The 23,904-nt window shown below is 43.4% G+C and overlaps 1 protein-coding gene across 3 annotated transcripts; it reads left to right on the top strand.

Annotated features, from left to right (window-relative positions):
* The first annotated feature begins 720 nt into the window (after positions 1-720).
* Positions 721-20,996, top strand: LOC100280151 (uncharacterized). 3 transcript variants are annotated; one of them, XM_008678910.3, is made up of 18 exons: positions 721-1,274; positions 2,970-5,750; positions 11,843-11,933; positions 12,021-13,455; positions 13,587-13,666; positions 14,307-14,391; positions 14,474-14,565; positions 14,651-14,719; positions 14,794-14,830; positions 14,917-14,999; positions 16,983-17,429; positions 17,561-17,597; positions 17,681-17,738; positions 17,801-17,940; positions 18,034-18,099; positions 18,201-18,315; positions 18,953-18,991; positions 20,414-20,996. In XM_008678910.3, exons 2-18 carry the CDS (start codon positions 3,038-3,040, stop codon positions 20,539-20,541), a joined length of 5,715 nt encoding a protein of 1,904 aa, XP_008677132.1. In that variant the 5' UTR covers positions 721-1,274; positions 2,970-3,037; the 3' UTR covers positions 20,542-20,996. The 3 variants fall into 3 exon arrangements, with proteins under 3 accessions (XP_008677132.1, NP_001307457.1, XP_020407095.1); NM_001320528.1 differs by having other exon boundaries at positions 932-1,258; positions 20,414-20,955; XM_020551506.2 differs by lacking the exon at positions 721-1,274 and adding an exon at positions 1,502-2,575.
* The last annotated feature ends 2,908 nt before the right edge of the window (positions 20,997-23,904 follow it).

The raw sequence follows: 23,904 nt of genomic DNA, 5'->3' as shown, positions 1-23,904 counted from the left end.
TCCAGAGTTTAAACTTTCTCATCTCTTACGAAACTCTCTCACATCTCTCTTCGTTAAATTACATGCTATATTATCTTAATTAATTATGTGGCATGTTGTTTAACGAGAATAAAAATATCCAAGGAGAATAACCTTAGGAAAGGAACGGGAGGACACGTCAGTCTAGCCGAAGAATCGCAGGACGGGAAAGCAAAAATAGGCTGCTTTTACTCACACACAGTCACACTTCGCCTTGGCGGGTCTGGGCAACTGGCGTCGCGATCTTATACCACTTGTGCACCCGCAGCTCTCTCCTTCCATCCCCTCGCCCGCCGTCTCGTCACTCGCTACACCCCAAAAACCTCGCCGGCGGCCGGCGAGAGCCCCGTGCCAATATAACGACTGTTCCACGCTTCCGTCACCGCCGCGTCGGGGCCGGCGATCCAACACAGGTTAGCTCCTGCCCCCTTGATCCGATGTGCACGTTAGGTTTCGTGGCGGCCGGTGTGCCAGTGCCAGATCTGCGGACGTGTGTACGTACGGGTCGCGGCGCTGCATGGCTGTTCCTAGTCCAGCCGTCCGATCCGCGCGAGGCGCGCCATCACTTCCTGGCATCCGCGATGCGGCCGCAGAAGCGGAAGGCCTTTAACGGCCGCGAGGGGCGAATCGGGCAGGCGAATAAAAGGCACGCGCGAGGCGACAGGTAGTGGTGTCGCCCGCGGCCCGCCCCGTACTCAACCGCACGCGGTTCCAGCTTCTGCCTGTGTGGGCCCCGCCTCGGCGCGAGGTAAAAACACGTGCCGGGGCTGCCGCCTGGCCGTGGCATCGCCCTGGCTGGCGGTGAAACCCATCGCATTCGCATCGCACGCGCGGCGCGCCAGGGGAGATCATTCACAGGGGCAAGGCTACCACTGGAGGGGGCCTACGCAGCAGTGAGAGGCTTCTACAGCTCGTCGTACCCACTCCTCTTTTCTCACTCTACTACTAGACTGGTGTCTCTCTCACCCCAAGGAGAGTCGCAGCGACCCAGCCTTCTCCCTCCCTCTCTCTCCTCTCTCTCTCTTCTTGCGCCGCTTTTCCTTCGCTGCTCCGCGCGGCTCCGGCGGGCGGTGCGGGAGGAAGAGGAGGGGGCGGAGGGGCCGGAAGTTTTCCGGCCGAGGAGCCCAGCGGGAGGATCGAAGAGGAGGCACTGGTCCGGGGCTGTCCACTGCATCGGGTTCTTCGAAGTTGGGGGGACCACGGGACTCGAAGGGAGCGCCCGATCTGCTCCGCCGGCGAGGTGAGCTTCTGGAGGGGTATGTGGCTGTTCTGCGTTCGCGTTCCGCTCTCCTGCGTGCCGAAATGTGGGTCGTGTTGTGGAGAGCCTCGCGGGTAATTTCACCTGAGGAGCTCGCTCCTGTTTTTCCTTTTTTTCCTTCTCTCTCTCTCTGGGTCTTTGGATTCGTCCGGGAGGCGTTTTTGGGTGGGCGAATCGCTTTTTTTTTTGGTCCGCCTGGGGGTCTATTTTGGGATCGGTTTCCCAACACTCCGCAGAGGCGCGTGAGAACAGGGGAGGCGTCAGGTAAGGTTTAGAGACGTGCGAAGACTTTTGGGTTTCCGATCGAATGCAGCTCCGCCGTGCTGTTGTCTAGGCATTTCTTCTTCTTCTGATGAATCGCTCTTCTAGTTGCGTGAAAGAGTGTCGCCATGTCTATGTTGTTTGGATTTGGAGTACTGATGGTGCATGTGGCTGCCGCTTTTGACGTTTGAAGAGTTTAGTCTTAATAGAACATGGGCACTGTGTACTATTTACAATGATTTTTGTGTAAGTTTAGCTTGGGACAGGAGCCTTGGTTGTGCCATGCTTGTCACAGTTTATTTTTGAGCTTAATTTTGAATCCGGGACATTTATGCAAGCTGCATTACCCAAGATGATAGAGGGTCTGTGGCATGCCTCGTCAGGACAGCTTCTGATAATAAAATGAATAATCCTGCACCATTGCCCACAATCACAACAAAATCATGATGTTTCTGGTTTGCTTCCAAGTAGTATGTTACGGAAAACCACTACTATAAATATGTGACTTCCTGTTTTATTATTTACTCATTAATTTGTTCGAAATTAATGCAGATTGCACTAGTCCTTTGATTATGAACAAGATCTTCACATATTTTATCAGATTTAAGTGTATAGTTAGTAGAGTATTCACGTATCTTTTAAATGCTAATATCATGCGCGTTTGGTTTGATGTGATATCATTTTTCATTGTACCAAATAAAATTTGGAAAAATAAGATGTTTTTTATTCAACTCGCGTTTGGCATCTTTTTTTTATATGTAATAATTTATGAAATTGACACATTATTTTCTGTACAAATCACATAATTAATCTGCTATTATTGGAATAAAGGAAATGACTGAATTGGCTTTGACAACTCATAAATGTCCTGGATAGTTGTGATATAATTAAGGCTAGCCTTTATAGGTGAATGTGATAAATGGGTTACATTCAAAACTCAAGTTACATCCACACCAAGAAAAAAAAATCTGAAGAACAACTGGAGAAGCCATCCTTTACTTCATTCCCTTGCAACTCTGGCGAGTGAGGCAGCAGAAGGTCAGGCAATGCCTCACTTTGGTTGGGTTATTTAGGTTCTTCAGTTTCACTTTTGAGGAAACAAATTCCAGTTCTCCCGTATTTTTGGTTGGATTGATTTGCTCACTCGGGTTTCAAGTTGAGTAATCATGTTAGTTTTCTCTTTGATATATAGACCTAAATTTTGTGGAGAAAATATGCTTTATTTTGATATTAACTAAATCATGTCACACCAGTCAGTTAGCTTGCCAGCAAGCTAAACAAAACTTGAGGACCGCTGATATTATTTAGAGTCTCTTGCATTGATGTTTCAAATTGTAACGAGTGCACTGACTCACTGTACTTCTTTTCCATAATATAAACTGTGACCTTTTGAATATTATGTGACTGTATTGTGTCTTCATTACTTTTACAGGTGAAGTCAGCTGATATGATGTACCTCATTTGGATAACAATTTGACTGGCACCAGATTTTACAGAAATATGCAGGAGGGGCTAGGGCAAAGGATGCATGTACCTCATGGTATCAATCTGTGTATCGCAACTTCTTCCATGCCCTTTCAGGCGCAATCTTTCATTGAGCCCAGTACCGGACAAGTGAACCCTCCTGTAACATCTGAAAACTTATCTGCTAACTCACAAGCTGTTAATGATGCTGGAGCAGTTGAAGGTACTGACATGAACGAAAAATCGGTTCAAAAACCTAAGAGGAAAAAACATAGGCCAAAGGTCATTAAAGAAGGACAATCAGCAAAGCTGCAGAAGCCTAAAACTCCCAAGCCTCCCAAGGAAAATGGGAATCAGCCTACTGGAAAAAGAAAGTATGTCAGGAGGAAGGGACTAAGTGCACCAGCTGAACAAATTCCACTATGTGCTGATACACACACTAGAGCTAAACCAGGAGTAGTCCAAAGATGTTTGGACTTTGATGTGGAGGACCAGCATGGACATTTGGATCTGGTACCGCAAACCCAGGAAACAGAGATACAGACTGGTCCTGCGGACACACAACCATCAATATCTGGAGTTGAAAGAAGTAATGTTCAAATATCATACCATTGGGGTGGTACAAGCAGTTCTATTAGTTCAGTTGACCCAATAGCTGGTATACACGGATTACAGGCAGACTGCAATTCTAAAAGAGTCAGTTTTGATCTGAACAATTCTATAGTAAGTCAGCTGCCAACCAATTATTCTAGTCCAATGGACAGCTCTGAACAATTTTTCAATTTTGATTTAAGAGAAGAAGTTCGAACAAACCAGTTATTGCCTCATCTAACCAGCTCGGTAGATCACACACGACACCCCTCGGTCAATTTTGACCAATACATAAGCACATCTCAAGATTGTCCAGAAAAATCACCCAGACATTATCAGATGGTCAGTAGTTATAGAATTCTAGAAAATATGACAACAGCTTCTCAGTATACCGAAAGGGTGTCTATGGGGGGCAATTTCAACCCTGAAGCTTGTATGGGCGAAGATGCAATAATCAAACAAATGGCCCAAAGCTATAGACCTCTAGAAAGTCCATTTGTACCTCCCAATCATAATGAAAGGGATATGATGAACGGAAATCTGAACGAGTTTCCTGTGAAGAATGATTACTTGAAGTTTTCTACCAATAGTAACTACCAAACTGGAGCAGGTTTTGATCATTGTTCTCCAGACTATTCAGATGTTCTTGCAATGGGTACAAAAAGAGAACATGATGCTATCAGTGGCCATCAGATTTCTCTTGGCATTGACTTTATTAACTCAAATAGAACAAGGAAGTTCTGTAGTGATGACCCCCTTTCCACTAGCTCTCAAACATCTTACTGTCCTCAATCATGCAAAAGGATGAGGCCAGAGGATCATAGCAATCAGCTCCATGGAACTATGGGTAAGCTTTCTTCCGCATCAGCATTTTCTGATGGTTTGAACACAAATAAAGTTTCAGCTATGAACCCTAGAATTGGTACCTTGGCTGACGTACAATTGTTGATGGCCCTTGAGAAATCAAAAGCTTCACAACAAATGTTTGAGTTTGACTATGTTACGTCACAAAATAACATGATCCATGAACGTACTGGGCTTGCTCTGCAAAATATTGCTGACAAAGGATTTATTGCTCTACCTAATAAACAGTTCCCAAGCTTCGCTGCACAGAACATACCTTTGCCTGGCAGTACTGTGAACCAATTGGGAGAAAGTAATACCTTGAGGAATGGAGTGCATCAAATTCAACCTTGGGAAATTACATATAGGCTACATGACTCTAGAGACAATTTTTCTTTACCAGGGAACACACAGTTCTCGAATGGCACAGTGAATCCATCCTCAGAAAACTATATTCAGAGTAATGCTATTCATGAACATCAATGCTTAGAAAACGTTGTGGCTAAGGTGCCAGTTTTGTCTGAAACACAAAATACTTCCACTCAAGAGGGCCATAACCACTGCACTGCTGCTACTACTGATGAGCATATCAGAACTACAAGTGATGAAGTTGTTAGATCCCTCACCCGACGTGCAAGCCAACCAACTACAAATGGGAACTACAATATTAAATCTTCTAGAGTAACTGCAGAAGCAAACTGCACTGAGAAGCCAAGAAAAAGGGGTCGTCCAAGAAAAGTAGTAAACCCCAATGGGGAGCCAAAAGAAAGAGGTACTAAAGGGAAACAAAATGTTGGTCATGCAGAACTTATATCACCAAAAGGTTCATGTGCTGACTTTTTAAAAACTAATGGTATTACTTATGCTTCTGAATCTTCCACTGGAATTACTCCTAGGATGTCAACTGTGGAGTTGAAAAGTTCTGACCAAGATAAGGAGATTCATGGAGGTGCCATGCCTCAAGCTACAGCAGCATCAGTTGATCCTTTAGATGGCATAATTGAAAAGATTAAGCTCTTAACCATAAACGGACCAGACAAGGGTGTGTCAGAGGTACCTAAAAATGCTCTTGTTCCTTATGAAGGTGAATTTAGTGCACTGATTGCATTTGAGGGGAAGGCAAAGAAAAGCCGTCCTCGGGCCAAAGTGAACATCGATCCAGTCACCACTATGATGTGGAACTTATTAATGGGGCCAGATATGGGTGATGATGCCGAAGGGTTAGACAAGGATAAAGAGAAGTGGCTTGATGAAGAAAGAAGAGTGTTCAGAGGACGGGTTGATTCATTCATTGCTCGTATGCATCTAGTTCAGGGTATGGAAACCATTTTAATTTTATATTTCTAATATTCCTTTTCTATAATCTGCACTCATTATCTCAGGTTCTTGTTTCCATTATTCAGGTATTTTTAATTGTTGATCTATATTTCAAAAATATTCATATTGGTAATGTGAATGGAATCATATTAAGTTTGCACTAAATAGACATACGTAGCTTCTATAACAACAACAACAAATCCTTTTAGTCCAAAACAAGTTGGGGTAGACTAGAGTTAAAATCCAACAAAACCCACATATCAAGATTCGGGCACATAAATAGCTATTTTTCATGTACTCCTATTCAAGGCTAAATCTTTGGGTATATTCCAATCCTTTCAAGTCTCCTTTTACTATCTCTTCCCATGTTAACTTCGGTCTTCCTCTTCCTCTCTTTCAATTGCTATCACTCCTTAAGATCGCACTACACATTGGTGCCTTTGAAGGTCTTCATTGGACAAGTCCAAACCATCTCAATTGATGTTGGATAAACTTTTCTTCAATTGGTGCTACCCCTACCCTATCACATATATCATCATTGGGACTCGATCCCTTCTTTTATGACTATAAATCGAATGCAACATATGCATTTCTGCAACACTTATTTGTTGGACATGACATATTTTTTGTAGGCCAACATTTTGCACCATACAACATAGCATGTCTAATCGTTGTCCTATAAAACTTGCCTTTTAGCTTCTGTTGTACTCTCTTGTCATATAGAATGCCAGATGTTTGACGCCACTCCACCCACCCTGCTTTGATTATATGGCTAACATCAATAACCCCGTCTTCATAAAGTAGCTTATATCATTATAGAAAGTTTATAGCCACATTTACATTTTGAAGACTTTGAAGTGTTACTAACCTTGGGATTAACAATTGATAATGAGTCCCTAAGGACTATATAATATATATAGGCTGTAGGCCTGGGCCTAATGGGCCTTAACACCCCTCCTCAAACTCAATGTGGAAAAGGAGGATCTGAAGCGTTGAGTTTGATCAAGTGAAATTGATGTTGTGCTCGTGCTTGTGCTTTGGTGAAGAAATCTGCCAATTGAGATTCTGAGGGTACATATTGAAGACCAATAGTCTTCTGCTAACAATGAGATCGAGTAAATGATGCATCGACACCAATGTGTTTAGTAAGTTCATGCTTCACTGGATCGTGAGAAATCTGTATAGCACTCAAGTTATCACATAATAGAGGTGTAGGAGTGTCACAAGAAACACCAAGATCAGCCAATAGCCAGCGCAGCCAAATAATTTCAGCAGTGGTAGTAGCAATAGCCCGAAGTTCGGCTTCAACACTAGAACGAGATATGTCCGCTTGCTTCTTGGATTTCCAGGCAAAAGGAGATGATCCAAGAAGAATACAGTAACCTGTAGTAGAACAACGGTCAACAAGGTCACTTGCCCAAGTGGCATCAGAATACGCATGTAGCTGAAGTGGACTATCAGAAGCATAGAGTAAACATCTAGATCGTGTCCCGCGTAAATATCGAAGCACACGAAGCAAATGACCATAATGAACTGAGGTTGGTGTGGATACAAATTGGCTCAACATATGAACAACATGAGCAATATCAGGTCTGGTGATGGTGAGATAAACAAGACTACCCACAATATGACGATATCGAGTTGGGTCTGCTAGAGGTGTCCCATCCTGCGGACGAAGTTTTAAATGAATATCCATTGGTGTTGCAACTGTCCGTGTATCAGTAATTCCTGAGCGATCAAGAAGATCTTGTATATACTTGGACTGAGACATAAAAACCTTTTGAAGTCTGCTGAACTTCAATACCCAAGAAATAGCTAAGTGGACACAAATCAGACATATGAAATTCCTTACTAAGATGCTGCTTGACATGAGAAATATGTTCTGAGTTGTCACTTGTAATCAGCATATCATCCACATATAATAGAAGTAAAGTGCGCCCTTTTGGAGAGACATGAACAAACAATGCAGGATCATGTTCACTAGAAGAGAAACCAACATCTGTGATGACAGAGATGAATCTTGGAGCTTGTTTCAGCCCATACAATGCGCGACGGAGACGACAAACGTGCCCTGAGGGAGTATCAACCCCTGGAGGAGGATGCATATAAACTTCACCTAGATCACCATTGAGAAAAGCATTCTTGACATCCATCTGGAAGATAGTCCAAGAAGATGAGGCTGCAACTGCAATCAAGGTTCGCACAGTAGTCATATGTGCAACAGGAGCAAAAGTCTCATCATAATCAAGTCCTTGAGTCTGTTGGAAACCACGAGCCACAAGACGAGCTTTATACCTCTCAATGGAGCTATTTGATTTTGTCTTAATTTTGAAGACCCATTTGCATGTGATAGGAACAACATTCGAGGGTAAAGGAACGATATCCCATGTACCAGTGCGTTCAAGAGCAGCCAATTCATCGATCATAGCTAGCTGCCACTCAAGAATCCCAGAAGCTTCCTGATAAGTAGTGGGTTCAACAATTGCCACACCAGCTCGTGGGAAACCATAGCGATCTGGAGGTTCAATGGTACCACGATCACGACGACGATATCCTTGATAAAAAACATCGTTAGACTCAAAATTGTTAGTACAAGAATCAGGTACAGGATCAGTATCAGGACCAGCCGCAGGAATAGACCGGGAACGACGAATGTAGGTTTGGATGATAGGTGGCTTGGAAGAGTAAGTAGAGGATGATGTGGAGGTGGAAGGTGGTGTTATGGGAATGAGAACATCAGATGTGGATGTAGAAGATGATGGTTCAACGACAGGAATGGAAGGAAGACACATGAAAGAAGTAGATTCTGTGGGATAATATGATGAGTGAGTAGACTGGTTGTGAAAGAAGGGGCAATTTTCATTGAAACTCACATCTCTAGAAATTCGAATACAACGAGTAGATGGATCATAACAACGATAGCCTTTGTGTTCAGAACTGTATCCAAGGAATACACACTCTACAAATTGAGCGGTCAATTTAGTCCGCTCACGAGGTGGTAACAAGACATAACATATACATCCAAACACACGAAGATGATCATATCATGGAGAAGTCCTAAAAAGAACTTCACCCGGTGATTTGCCAGAAAGTTTAGATGATGGTTGTCTATTAATGAGATACACAACAGTGGAAACAACTTCACTCCAAAAGTGTGAAGGAACAAAAGAAGATATCAAAAGAGTATGAGCACTCTCAATAATATGACGGTGTTTGCGTTCAGCAACACCATTTTGGGCATGAGCACCAGGACAAGAAAGTTGAGCTAGAGTACCCTCTATGGTCAATATCTGGCAAAAAGTATCAGATAAAAATTCACCACCAGAATCAGAACGAAATTTTTTAATAGTAGCAGAAAACTGGGTGTGAACCATGCGAGTGAAGGACTTGTAAATAGAAGGCAATTCAGAGCGACGTTTCATGAAGTAAATCCAAGTATAACGAGAATGATCATCAATGAAAATGACATAATATTTATGACCACCTTTAGAAACAAACGGAGCTGGACCCCAAACATCAGAGTGAGTTAGATCAAAAGGTTTAGCAGAATTGGAATTACTAGTAAAATATGAGAGTTGTATTTGTTTTCCAAGATGACAACCTTTACAATGAAAACTAGACTCAACATGTGTAGGACCTAAACATCCTGACTTTATTAGAGTAGACAGACGAGATCCACATAAATGACCAAGACGATGATGCCACTGGGCAAATGACGTCGTGTGACCCGAAGCAGCAAGCACATGAGGTGTAGTGGTATGGTATGAAGGAAGACATAGAGTATCCAAGATGTAGAGGCAAGGCGAAGTTCTACGGCGACGACCAGTCCCAATCACATCCCTGTTTTGCGATCCTGTACAAAACAAGATGAGTCATCAAATCCAACAAAACAATTGTGATCGGTAATTTGACCAACTGATAGTAGATCCATGGATAAATCAGGTACAAAAAATATATTTGGGACAATAAAATTTGGATCAGAAAGAGAACCCTTGTGGGTGACATGACATAGTGTACCATCAGCAGTCTGAACAGAAGTACCCACGATCACAGGTGTAGTAGTCGCCAGCCGTGACTGATCAGATGTCATATGAAATGAAGCTCCAGAATCAAGAACCCAAGATGATGACAAAGCACCAGCAGATGAAGTAGCAGCCACCGCAACTGAGCCTCTAGGAGATGGTCCTGTACCACGACCACGAGTAGCACGACAGACACGAAAATCAGCCAGTTTCTCTGGAAACTTAGTGAAGCAGTTCTCAGACCTATGAGTGGTCTTTTTACAATGTTCACAAGGCTAAAAAGAGGTGTTTCTAGACTTCTGAGCAGCAGCCAACACACTGTGAGAACTAACACCAGTAATAGAAGACATGGACTTAAGATAACGCCCGAGCATAGTGAGAGTATCAGAACTGTGAAGCAACCTTGCACGAAGAGAATCAAATTCAGATCGAACTCCCATAACAAATCTGTATGTGGAAAACTTCTCAATGAACTTGTGGGCTGGGTAAGGCACAGTTGTACAAGCAGGCACCATAGAGGTCAAAGCATTCATAAGACGATCAAAGGTTGAATAGTATTCATCAATGGACATATCATGTTGCTCAATGACATGAGTCTGTTGCATAAGGGTATGTAAAAGAGCACCGCTGTCCTGAATAAATCGATCTTTTAGATGTGACCAGATAGCCTTAGCAGTGGTGAACTTAGATATACTCATAATCAAAGTTGGTTTAGTGCTATTGACCATTGCAGCCATTACCTTGCCATCATTGATCTGCCAAGTCTTGATTGCAGCAGCATTACTTCTATCGGCTGCTAAGACTGGTGAATCTTCAGTCAAATGAAACAATAAACCATGACCTCTTAATGCAGTCTGAACACAGAAAGTCCATTCGGGATAATTCTGGCCATCGAGCATAATATTGACAACAATAGCGTTGGTCAACATATTAAAGAGCAAGAAAACACTGAAGAATAACAGAGAATACCAAAATTCCTGGCAGGTAGCCTGAACAAAACTGTGCAGATCAGCACAAGGGCAGGCAGATTCTGGACGTGCTGGGGCGAGGTGACCGCGTTGGTGCAGGTGCAGAGGACAGCAGACCGACTGTGGACGAATCTGCACAGGGACAGCTGGACGGCAGACGCGTTGGTGCCGGTGCAGAAAACAGCAGGCCGACGGCGGACAGATCTGACAGCAGACGGATCTGCGCACACCCTGGACGGATCTGTGTGGCGGATCTGCGCAGGTGCCGGTGCAGGAAACAGCAGGCCGTCGACGGATCTGACAGCAGACGGATCTGCGCACTCCCTGGACGGCGGATCTGCGCAGGTGCCGGTGCAGGAAACAGCAGGCCGTCGACGGATCTGACAGCAGACGGATCTGCGCAGAGACGGCGGACGGCAGGCTCGACGGCGGCCGGTTCGTTGCGGGCGGATCTGCGCGAATCCGCGACGACAGCCGCGAGCGGTGGCCGCGACTACGGACGACCGGCGGCCGCGACGGCGAACGGGAGCGCAGGGGCCGACGGCGCACGGCAGACGCGTTGGCGGCCGGGGAGGTCCCGCAACGGCGGCCGGGAAAGGCCGCGACGGCGTCCGGGAAGGGCCGTGACGGCGGTGGAAAAGAGCCCGCGGCCGCGACGGCGGGCGGGAGGGAGGGGGAGGGCCGCGACAGCAGCCGGAGGAAGGGCCGCGACGGCGGCCGGCGAACCAGATCTGGCCGTAGGAAGACCGCGACGGCGGCTAAAAAAAATCTGAGAAACCCTAATCGTAACCTGCTCTGTTACCATGTTACTAACCTTGGGATTAACAATTGATAATGAGTCCCTAAGGACTATATAATATATATAGGCTGTAGGCCTGGGCCTAATGGGCCTTAACATGAAGAACAGAAACCATATTATTTTGTGATGAAAGGATCATATCTGAGTCCATTTGAACAGTGATTCACAATGTAACATGGGACACTGTAATAATTGGTAAGATGTGGATCTTCTATGCATAGTTTATATGTGATGACGGAGGACATGTGTTTTTGTTTTAATAACGAAACTTAACGTTTTACATAATCTAAATTGTTTACAGGGGATAGGCGTTTCTCTCGATGGAAAGGATCAGTCGTGGATTCAGTCGTGGGTGTATTTCTTACCCAGAATGTTTCAGATCATCTTTCTAGGTGAAATATGCACTTCTGGCTAATTTAAGTAAGAATATGCTGTGATTTTAGCATATATTATACCAATTTAGTCCTTTCTTTTTTCAGTTCTGCTTTCATGGCGGTTGCTGCCAAATTTCCTGTTAAGATAGAGGTCCCTAAAAAACCTGTGGCTGAGATGTCTCATACTCCTGAACAGAAGGATAGTTGTTCTGGACTGTTTGGTGATTCTATCAAATTGCAGGGCAATATATACATTGAAGAGATAAGTGACATTAAATCGTTAATTACTACAGAAGATAATGAAGAAAGTAATAATAACGAATTGATTGGAAACTCTGCTGGGAATGGAGTAAACTGTGCAACTGGAGGATGCCATGTCTCTTATAGTAAGTCACTAACTGGATCCCATGGAAATGGGCTATCAGGATCTGTTTTTCCAACTACCGGCTTTTCAGGTGTGGTAGAAACTGAAGATGGATCACTGGAGGATGTTATTTCTTCTCAAAATTCTGCTGTTTCTTCCCAGAATTCCCCAGATTATGTTGTTCGTAGAACCGATCCAATAGGTTCTAGTTCGTTACAAAATTTCACTGAAGAGGGCTGTATTATGAGAAATATGTCCAATGGGACTGGCATCTCTACTGACTATACATTGTTTCTGCCAATTCAAGATCCAAAAGGCATGCTCGGATTATCAGAATATTGTGGACTTAATCCTCTTCCAGTTTCAGGTGTGAACAAGGACATGTTGCTTGATCTAAACAGATCATATCAGCCATTACATACTTATATGCCCTATGATCAGAATAGTGAGTCTGATTTCACAGGTGTGTCATGTTTGAACCATATGGGTAAATCATTCCACACAGGCCCTGATAAAGTGAATCTTTCCAGTGTTACACAGTCTGAGGCTAGTCTTTACCCTATTGATCCTTTAGAACAAGGCGACTTTTCACCACTAATTAAACAAAACTTCCAACCATTACATAGTTCAGACGAAGTGCCATTTTTCAAGGAGCACTCTTCATGTAATGATTTTTTGAGGAACAAAACTGAAGCTCATTTTCTGGAACCACTTGTCTGTTCAAATCCTCAAGAGGTGTACACAACCTCAACAGATCAAATGGGTGCTGAACAATCTCAATCAGGATGTGGCCAAAAGTACAATGATGCCAGAGTTCAGACAGCATCACATGAAAGGCATCAGTCTTCAACCTTGTGTGATAACCAGAACTCTTGTTCGGTGGTGTTGCAAGGAGTTGCTTCAGACTCAACACAGAAGTTCGTTGATACTCAAAAGGGGCCGTCAAAAGCTCGACAAAATGGATCAAAAGCTAAGGTACGGGGCCGACCTAAAAAGAAAACTGATGACTGGGACAGTTTACGGAAAAAAGTGCTTTCTAATGGTGGGGACAAACAAAGAAGTCATGATGCAAGGGATACTGTTGATTGGGAGGCAGTTAGGCAAGCAGAAGTACGGGAAATATCTGAAACCATCAGAGAGAGAGGAATGAATAATATGCTAGCAGAACGGATAAAGGTAAGTCTAGTAGAAGAAAGATCTCCAAAAGGTTCTACTTGTTCAAGCATGCAACCATATTTTGATTTAATATTTATTTTCACTACGATATTAGCTTGAACCATTTTTAAGTTTTGACTACCTTTGCGCAGGAATTCTTGAACCGATTGGTGACAGACCATGGAAGCATTGATCTTGAATGGCTAAGAGATGTTCAACCAGACAAAGCAAAGTAAGTCTAGTGGAACACACTGTGAAAATTAGAAGAGCTACCGAGTTCCTAATCTAAAAAAAACTCGACCTGCGGGGGTAAGACAGCCCCCGAGCATTATATTAAGAAGACCTTCTCACGTAGATCGAGAAAACACTCGAACCACTGGTCCATCCATACACAGTGGCACTGTAGCCCATGTGAGAAAAGACCGCGATCGGGACCGGGCCTTAGACCTGTGATTTAGTGTGGGATAGACCTGAGGAGTTCTGCTCTGACCTCCTAACCTACTCGGCTAGAGGCCCTTTCGCATGGAGTTCCTAATCTTATAAGACCCTTTGTAGCACTGATACAAATTTATGATGCTACTTCTTGTTTCACTAGGATCAAACATGCAAACATGAAGAGTTTGAGTGTCCAACAAGTAATATTGATTAAAATCATGAAAAAAGGACATTAATTTAGGCTTCTGTAAATTTTTCAACAATGCAATCTGTAGCTGGTCTTGTCAAAGTATTGATTACAAATTGGGCGGTGAAAATTAAAAACTTCATGCTCATTACCTTTGTAATCATACCGGTAGTCAAATATTTCATTCAAGCCTTCAAGGTGGCATTGCCATTTTTTAATATGCCATGCACATTTCTTCTAATTCTTCCAGGGACTTCCTTCTAAGCATTAGAGGGCTTGGACTCAAAAGTGTTGAGTGTGTTCGCCTCTTGACACTACATCATATGGCTTTTCCAGTATGCTCTTTGTTGCTCAATCTCATAAAGTTTTTTCTCAAGTATATTCCTTATTCTAAAGCTCTGTATGTTGATTCCCTAGGTGGACACAAATGTTGGTCGGATATGTGTGAGGCTTGGATGGGTGCCACTTCAACCACTGCCAGAGTCTCTTCAGTTGCACCTCTTGGAAATGTATTTCTATTCTCTATAGTTCTTTGTATGTACATGATCACCCAGAGTGCATATGTGGCATAAGTCTGATATTCTATTGCTGAAGGTATCCCATGCTGGAGCACATACAGAAGTACCTCTGGCCTCGACTATGCAAACTAGATCAACGTACATTGTAAGATTAGTTCAATCGATACTTTTCGCACTATATTTAGATGGCTAGATTCAATGACGCCTTCCAATATGCAGGTATGAGCTTCACTACCAAATGATTACTTTTGGAAAGGTGATAAACATGAAATAAAGAAAATGATCTAACACGCCCTGGTTTACTATGAACTGACTTGTCTTTTCTCTATCGTCCACTTTTAGGTTTTCTGCACAAAAAGTAAGCCTAATTGCAATTCATGTCCAATGAGAGCTGAATGTAAGCACTTTGCTAGTGCATTTGCAAGGTAATTCCAGGAAATGCAATATCCTTGTTATTCAGCTAATGGACATGCTGAATTATGTTCTTTAGAGTTTAGACTTTACATATATGTAAGGGGTACTGTTCATTAGTTGTTGCATTGAACTGATATGTATAGTTACGAGAGAATATGCACTGCACCCACCTCTTTAGGTGTTCCTGTGCTTCCCCTGAATAAAAATTACATCTAAAAGTGCAGGAAAGTTTCTAACAACAATGATGATGTATAGATCATGCAATCATCCATATTCGCACAAATTTTTTAGCTTTTTTTTCTCGAACACGCAGGAGAGCTGCGCATCAATATATTAAGAAGAAAAGGGGAAAAAGAACCCCGAACAGACAGTACAACCCACACATAAACACACACAAACACACACACACCTAAACACACACACACACAGAACCCCACCTGGAGCAGGGCAGGGACAGAGCGTCTGTCAGCTGACAGCCATCCCAAGACTAAAACAGAGAAAAACTAAACCACCCGACTTTGAGCTAGGAGGTAAGAAAAACCTTTAGCCCCAGCCAAAGACCACAAGAGAGCTTCCTCCCTGGCCAGCCGAATGGCCACCACCAAGTTTGGGTGGGAGCCATTGAAGACAACACCATTTCTATGCTTCCATAACATCCAAGCGCCTAAAGCGACCAAAGAGTCAAAGCCCTTCTTACTCAGACCACCCAACCGAGCACTATTGGAACACCACCAATGATCAAAATCATCAATGTCCTGTCCAGGAGAGAAGTCCTGTAAACCAAAAGACCTTAGCAACTCAAACCAGAAATGCCGCGCAAAGGAGCAGCCCACCAGCAGATGGTTGATAGTCTCAACATGTTGATCACAGAACGGACAAAGAAGCGACTGAGTCAATCCTCGTTTGGCCAATCTATCTGCTGTCCAACATTTGTTGTGAGCCATAAGCCAAAGAAAAAACCGACATTTGCTAGGGGCCCAAGTCTTCCAAATTCGATCAGCCTGCTTGAAAAACACCGAGCCATGAAACATAACACAGTAAGCGGACTTTGAAGAATAATCCCCGGAACTAGAAAACCTCCAAACATGACGATCTTGCACATTGGGCTGCAGCAAGGTATCTTCCAAAAGCTCAGCCAAATCCAAAAACTGCACCCAAAAAGCATAGGAAAGAGCTCCCTGAACATCTTAAACCCAACTCCAATTAGTCAAGGCATCCTTCACCAATCTTCTTAACACATAGTATTTGTGAAAGGAGAAAATAAAGACAAATCAGCATGTTGATTGATGCAGTGCAACTGTGAACCGTGCATGCGTGATCTGCAACCTCCAACCTGCTTCAGTTGACATGCTGATTTGTCTTATGTTTCTCGCGCAAAATTTTGTTTAAGTTCAAATTTTGCATGAGTGAGAGATGATTGCATGATTTGTGTACCCATATTTTGTTGAATATTTTCTTGCACTTTTGGATGTAATTCTTACTGCAGGAACATGGGAGCACTTAAAGTAGGGCTGGATATTCTTTCACGTATTTATCAACATGGTGAATGACATAATACTGACATTCGAGACAATCTTTTAGGCTTTTAGCTATCAAGAAAGTTATTGCATTGTTATAGACAAATCTCAAATCACTCGAGTTTGTGAAAGAGAGTGAGCTTCCTTTCAGGGAAAAGTTATTTGTTCTGTTTTGCAGTTGCTAAAATTCACTTCATATCCAGAATATCTTGTAGCTATCGAACCATAGTTGTGACATTGCCAGCGAGCCTTAGTTCACTCCAGTTTGAGCTTTGATTAATGCTATAATTGATTTTAGTGGAAAACTTAAAAAGTTCCTGGTTTGTTGCATTTATTGAAAACAAAAAAGTCATTGTCTTGTTGCATTTTCTGTGGTTTGAAATGTTCATTTCTACTAACTGGAATACTAAATTTTGTGGGCTGCAATTTAATATTGCACATTTATAGACATTTGGTAACACTCTTTTATGAATACAGTGCTAGGCTTGCTCTTCCTGCACCTGAAGAAAAATGTTTGGTTACATTGGAAGATCCAAATGTTGTAGAGTTTTCTCACCAAACATACATAAACTCAGGGAGTGTTGGCCAACTTGAGTGGAGTGCAAATTATCCTAAACATGCTGTTTCTGGTAATCATCAGCCAATCATCGAGGAACCACTGAGCCCAGAATGTGAAACTGAAAATATAGAGGCACATGAGGGTGCAATTGAGGATTTCTTTTGTGAAGAATCTGATGAAATTCCTACCATTAATCTTAATATCGAGGAGTTCACACAAAACTTGAAGGACTATATGCAAGCAAACAATGTTGAGATTGAATATGCTGACATGTCAAAGGCATTGGTTGCCATCACGCCTGATGCTGCTTCCATTCCAACTCCAAAGCTCAAGAATGTCAATCGTCTGAGGACAGAACACCAAGTGTATGACATTGGTCTTGACAAAATTTAATGTCATTGATAATAACTTAAGTTCCTTCATTTCTTGTACTATCTGTATCACTGATGAGGTCCACACCTGTCTTTTTAATCTGTTTACTTTCATCTGCTTGCAGTTATGAACTGCCAGATTCACACCCTCTTCTGGAAGGAGTAAGTTCCCAGTAGATACCAATTAAACACTGCTTTTGTGTTAAATATTCATCCCAAATTTAGGTTCGTCTGTATCTTTGCAGTTCGAACAGAGAGAACCAGATGATCCCTGTCCATATCTTCTTTCCATATGGACCCCAGGCAAGATATTTGCTTGAACCCTTTGTTCTTCTAAACTCCTCTAATGTTTAAGAATTGAACAGGTGAAACTGCACAATCGATCGATGCCCCCAAGACATTCTGTGATTCAGGGGAGACGGGTAGACTATGTGGAAGTTCAACATGCTTTAGTTGCAACAATATACGAGAAATGCAGGCTCAGAAAGTCAGAGGAACACTTTTGGCAAGTTTGCTTTGAGTCTTATTAATTTTTATGTGTTGGGTATTATATACATCTACACTAAAAGTGCTCATTGTTTGGACAAATTTTAAGCAGATACCATGCCGAACAGCAATGAGAGGAAGCTTCCCACTTAATGGGACGTATTTTCAAGTTAATGAGGTGAACATTAGTTATCATATGGAATAGTTTTTTTTCTATACAGTAGAAGAAACGATTCTTGGCCCAACAGATTTATCAGTGGTACGAATGTCATTATGCAGGTATTTGCTGACCATTGCTCAAGTCAAAATCCAATTGATGTCCCACGAAGTTGGATTTGGGACCTCCCAAGACGAACTGTTTACTTTGGAACCTCAGTTCCTACAATATTCAGAGGTAGTTTTTTTCTCTCAAACATGCACGGTAGCTGCACCTTTGTATTAAAGAGAGGAGAAACAGGTCCCTTACAAGCAACCACTCTGATTCTTCTAGGAAAACAGAGGGGTTTGGGTACAGAAAACACAGTCACCTGGCATAGAAAAATAGCGACCTGACTAAACAGCTGATTAAACAAGCCCCCCTATACAACCTAGGTCTAGTTCTTGAAGCTTACGGGCTCCAGCAAGTTCCCAAAGCCTCAGCATAAACTTTTGCTCCTCCAGATGATAATCAAGAGTTTGGACTTTGCATAAATATCTTACTTTTTCCCAAAGTTTGTTTCTTAGTGCTGGCTATGATATTTTGTAACATTGAACATAATGCTTTAAAATGGACAGAACACAGCAATAACCAAGGTTCATGTTCATGATTAAACCATCATCTGAGTACAATCTCTGACATAGTAAGCAGTAAGTTGTAAGATATTCTAGTCAAGCGAAAGTATTCAGAGCAGGATGGCACTGCCTTGTGGTTTATGCAGCGATCTATGTCGGCCAATTATTTTTTGGCTATTATTATTGTTATTTCTTTGTGTGTGTGTGTGTGTGTGTGTGTTACCATTCTCTAACTATGTATTACATGTTTTTGCCGACAGGTTTAACGACTGAAGAGATACAACGATGCTTTTGGAGAGGTACCCATTTTATCTCCTTTTATGGTGTATGATTACAATGAACAAATCTAGAGTTGAGTCCTACATATATACTATGGCTTGCAAGAATCCTGGTGTCAACACCATTTTCTATGAGAATGGTAGTACTGTTGAATATCTGGCATTATAGGACCACTAATAATGTTATTAAATCACCAAATCCACACTAACATCTGACACCATTTTTTTAAAATATAAATAAACACAACTCTCCTGCAGTCCTGCTTGTTCGGTAAAAAACAAAAAACTACTGACGCAACTGTTTCACTTGGTAGACTAGTACATCTAGTCTTAACAAGTTGTGATTAGGCAGCAGGCCTATTAGTATGGTGGCGATCTTAATGCATGTAAGGTCACACACTCTTGCATATAGTTGACCATCTCCATGGCCCTCACTTTGAACAACAATCACCATTGCCCGCACCGTCTAATGTGATCCAAGCGCGCACGTCATAGGAAAGGTAAATTTACATACAATCTGATCGGTTGCCCGCACCGTCTTATCCTAAACAACCGTATGTGTTGACTTTGTTTGAGCGTCTGTTTGGTTGTCTGCACGCCGAAAGTGTGGCCAGCATGAGTGGATGCAAACCAAGCCATTTTAAAACAGTTTGTCTGCATCCGCACATTCGCCCAAAACAGCCGTGTCCCGCCAGCCAGGCTCCGGCAAGGCTGGCCGCCCATGCGCAGCAATCCAATCGGGCGAATAATGTATCAGCCAATAGATTGCCCCCTATTGTGACCGGTGACCCATTGACAGAAAATGGATACAACTGATAGATAAGTGCAATTTTTTTTGTGAAGGGATGCCGCTAATAAATCTAGTCAATGTAATATCTAGTATAGGAAGCAACCGGCTGTATATGGGACCCACAGATAACACAACTACCTTTACTTTTCTTTGGTTAAGGAACAACTGAATCAATGAATGTTCTACTGGTCAGCTGAACTCCCCCCTTGTAAAATGCATCAGTTTACGTTAATTTTGGTCCACTCCCAAATAAGTTTGGGGTACTTATTGTTTTATTCCTTCATTTTTTAGTGTGTGTATCTCTTTCTCGATGTAAAACTATGAAAACATTATGCAAAAAAGAGAGAGAATATAGTAGTTTTGGGTTCTTTTTTTACATCGGTTGTCCTGGGAGCACAATGATTGTTACTCCAGCATGCACTTTGTCTGCGTCTTGCAGTTTCAACTGAGTCGAGATTTCCATGCTCAGTTTGAGAAACCATACATTTTGTACAATTGCATTCATGATTCATGCATATAGTGTATTCCATTTTTTTGTGTAAATATAGCAGGTCCTGGAGCAATTGTGCAAGCTTAATGTTTAGCAACTACAAACTTTGTTTTATCAGCTACAACTTGCTTATACGTAGTTGCCTTCTGTTCTGAAATGTCAGGATTTGTTTGCGTGAGGGGCTTTGATAGGACAGTGAGGGCACCAAGGCCCCTTTATGCAAGGTTGCATTTTCCTGTCAGCAAGGTTGTTAGAGGCAAAAAGCCTGGAGCAGCAAGAGCAGAAGAATAATAGTACATTGAAGAAATATAGGGGTGCTAACCAGACGAGGATGGATAGCCCGAAATGAGATGCTGACCCAATAGGTCGCCAAATCACCTCCAAATTCTAACCCAATGACTTCCATCTGTAATGAATGGCAATACCTTGAAAACCTGTGATGGAGATGTTTTGTGGCGACATGATCTCTTAAATTAGATTCCGTCTTTGGTAACAGCCTAGCTGTTCTTGTTGAGTCGCATATTCTTTATTCTGAAGATCAATATAGCAAATGGGAGAAAAAACATAGTGCACAGTCGAGCTGTTCTAATTGTACCTCTTGTGAGTGGAATCAGTTGTTGTACAACAGGAAGATGGACCTATCTGTACAATGGTCGTACATGTTCTTTGATCATAGTATAAACAATGTAAGCCTCATCAGCCGTTATTTGATTGTTTCAAAACAAAGGAAAAGCATTTTCAATTCATCTGTTCAAAGACTATTTCCTTTTCCCCCCTTCTATCTTGAGATGGAAACTGACTAATTTTTTACTTGTGGGGATCTGACAGTGAATATATCAAAATAATATGGAATAATTTGTCTCTTCTATAATGTAATGCTGGTAGGGGGGAAAAATACTTGTCGATGGAATTCTCGGTCCCGTTTGTTTCTTTTCATTTCGAGGAATTGGAATCTTACTAATGGAATAGACTATTTTTTAGAATGTGACATTCCACTATGTAAGGAAAATGGACCCTGAGCCATTTGGCTTAATAGATTTTGGTGTTTGATGATTAACACAACCTGTGAACTAATGTATTTTCCAAGTGTTTGTGTGTTGTAGTCCACAGGATGCAAAGTGGATTGGACTGAGGCTCTGAGGATGCAACACCTCAAAGAAGACATTATAATACCCATATAAGACATTACAAAGTCATATTGAAGATAATTTATATATGCTAAGAGTCCAGCACATCAAGAAGTAGAAGTGAGATACAAAGATGCAAAACAAAAGTGAACTTGACAAAGTTGAGAGGAAGGGCTGACTGAATTGGAAGTGTTTCACAAAATCAAATCTACTCAAATTGACATGGCTTCAACTCTGAGATGTAGATAATTTTATAAGCTTTCCAAAAAGTCCAAGATCATCAAAATCGGAGTTCGGAGCTAAAAGTTATGGCCACAATACGAAGTCGGAATTGCTGAAGAAACAAGAGCAGCATATGGGATGTCCGGTGCACACCGGACTGTCCGGTGTGCCAAATTTGCTCAAACTGGTATGGCTTTAACTCTGGGATGTAGAGAATTTCATAAGCTTTCCAAAAAGTACAAGATCATCGAAATCGGAGTTCGGAGCTAAAAGTTACGACCAAAATACGACAAGCGGACATGGGCTGTCCGGTGCACACCGGACTGTCCGGTGCGCCATGTCCGGTGCGCCATCTTCGGAAGCTCAAACGGCTACTTTTAACGGCTAGTACACGTGGCATGTCCGGTGCACCACCGGACAGTCCAGTGCACCTGTCCGGTGCACCGCAGAAAGCTGCAGAACTGCTTTCCAACGACTATATTTGAGTTGGGGGCCTATATATACTTCACCCAACCGGCCATTTGGAGGTGTGGGAGCCCAAGCAACATACCAAGGCATATTGTAGACATTTCCAAGTGCTCAAACACCCAAGTGCTTAAGGGTGTGTTTGGTTTAAGGAATCACTACATCCAAATTGAGGTGGTGCATCATGAGTTCATTCCTTAAATTTGGTGGGATGACCTCATTCCTCATATTAGTACTAACTAACTAACTATGAGGAATGGGGTGATGATGGATCAACTCATTCCATTCCACAAACCAAACAAAAATAGTGAGGAATGAGAAGATGATGGATTAGCTTATTCCTCAAACCAAACACCCTATAATAGAATCACTCAGTGATTAGCGTAGGTGCTTTGCGAAGTGCTTAGGTTAGTTAGACCGCTTTAGCGCTTGCTCTAGGTGTGTTGGAACTTGCTCTCAGCAGCAAGGAGGCCAACAGGGGTGAACAGTGGCGACAACAGGGTTACGTGCTCGGGGGCAATAACTCTGTTAATCTAGCCTCTCACGGGCACTGTGCGGGGGTATTTATAGGTATCTGAGTGCCCAGCGCCTTGTGTTAAGGACGCATGTGCCCTCAGACACCTAGTTTATCCCCAGAATATTCCCATAAAGCAGGGTTACAGGCTGTAATTACAAGCATGCCTTTACAGATCGGGCCCGTAACACAAAGGCGGCCACGCAGGGCCCGTTTACAATGGGCCAGATCACACGTGGGCCTCAGAGCCGAACGAGGCCGCGCAGCGGGTTGGTTCCGCCGCAGGCCTTCGTCTGGTGCCGAATGGAGCGAAGGGTGTCCCCGCCCGTTTTGTCTCTGTCAGACCAGCGACCTCAGCGAAGGCCTCGAGCGAAGGGTGGCGTCTTTGCCTTCGCCCCAACATTTGCCCTCCGAGGGACCAGTTCGACAAAGTCACCTGGTGCCGAAGACGTTGTTAGATGGCGGAGACGCTGCCCTCGCTCGAAGTGGTTCCGCGGGGGTTTTTGATGTGACCGTTGATGGACGGCGTACTGTTGGATTGCGGGTTTCCCGAAGCGTCGCGCCCTGTCGGATTGCGGGTTTCCCGAAGAGCCGCGCCCTGCTTATAAAAGGGGGCGGGGGTTGGCGCTGTTTGAACTTTGCCTTCCGCGCTCCGTGAAAACCCTAGCCGCCCGCCGTCTTGCTGCTCCTCTTCTTCCGCTGCTCTCTTGCTCGCCGGAGTTCTGGCGCGAGTGAAGCAGACCGCCCGCCGCCGCCGACGGTACGTAGCAATGCCGTCCTCTTCTTCTTCCGCTGCCACTACGCCGCCGGCCGCCGCCTCGTCTGAGGAGACGTTGAGTAGCTCGATGGTGGAGGAGTTGCGCGCTGGCGACTCTGTTGATTTTGGTGTGTCGCGGATGACGTCAGCCCGCGTTGAAGATATGCAGCGGTTGGGCTACTTTGGCGGCGGAGTTGCTCGTGCTCCGGGGACGGAGGAGGTCCCCGAGCCGGAGGGTGAGTTGGTCGTTTTCGAGGCGTTCTTCGCCGCCGGTCTCCGCTTGCCTGCGCACCGGTTTGTTGGCGAAGTCCTGCGTAGATTCAACGTTCAAATACATCAGCTGACACCGAATGCCATGGTGGCACTGTCGAAGTATGTCTGGGCGACGACTTCGTACGGTGGACAGCCATCGGTTGAAGTTTTTGCGAAGTATTATTGTTTGCACTGGCAGAAGAGGGTGATTGGGGACGAAGTTGCCCAGTTCGGGTCATGCACATTCACGCCGAAGACCGGCAAGACCACAATGCAAGTAGTGGAGTTGGTTCCGTGCGCCCGCAACAAGTGGGGCA

Source organism: Zea mays, chromosome 4, assembly GCF_902167145.1.
Source record: "Zea mays cultivar B73 chromosome 4, Zm-B73-REFERENCE-NAM-5.0, whole genome shotgun sequence".
Taxonomy (NCBI): Eukaryota; Viridiplantae; Streptophyta; class Magnoliopsida; order Poales; family Poaceae; genus Zea; species Zea mays.
Note: the sequence above shows the minus strand (reverse complement) of the source record. Positions and strands in the feature narration are given on the sequence as shown.

What these genes read in the sequence shown, in the direction of transcription:
- LOC100280151 (XM_008678910.3), top strand. Translation starts at nt 3,038, where the DNA reads ATGCAGGAGGGGCTAGGGCAAAGGATGCATGTACCTCATGGTATCAAT. An exon ending in GTTCAACCAGACAAAGCAAA is followed by an intron (nt 13,667 to 14,306) that starts GTAAGTCTAGTG and finishes TAATTCTTCCAG; the next exon opens with GGACTTCCTTCTAAGCATTA. An exon ending in CGTATTTTCAAGTTAATGAG is followed by an intron (nt 18,100 to 18,200) that starts GTGAACATTAGT and finishes GTCATTATGCAG; the next exon opens with GTATTTGCTGACCATTGCTC.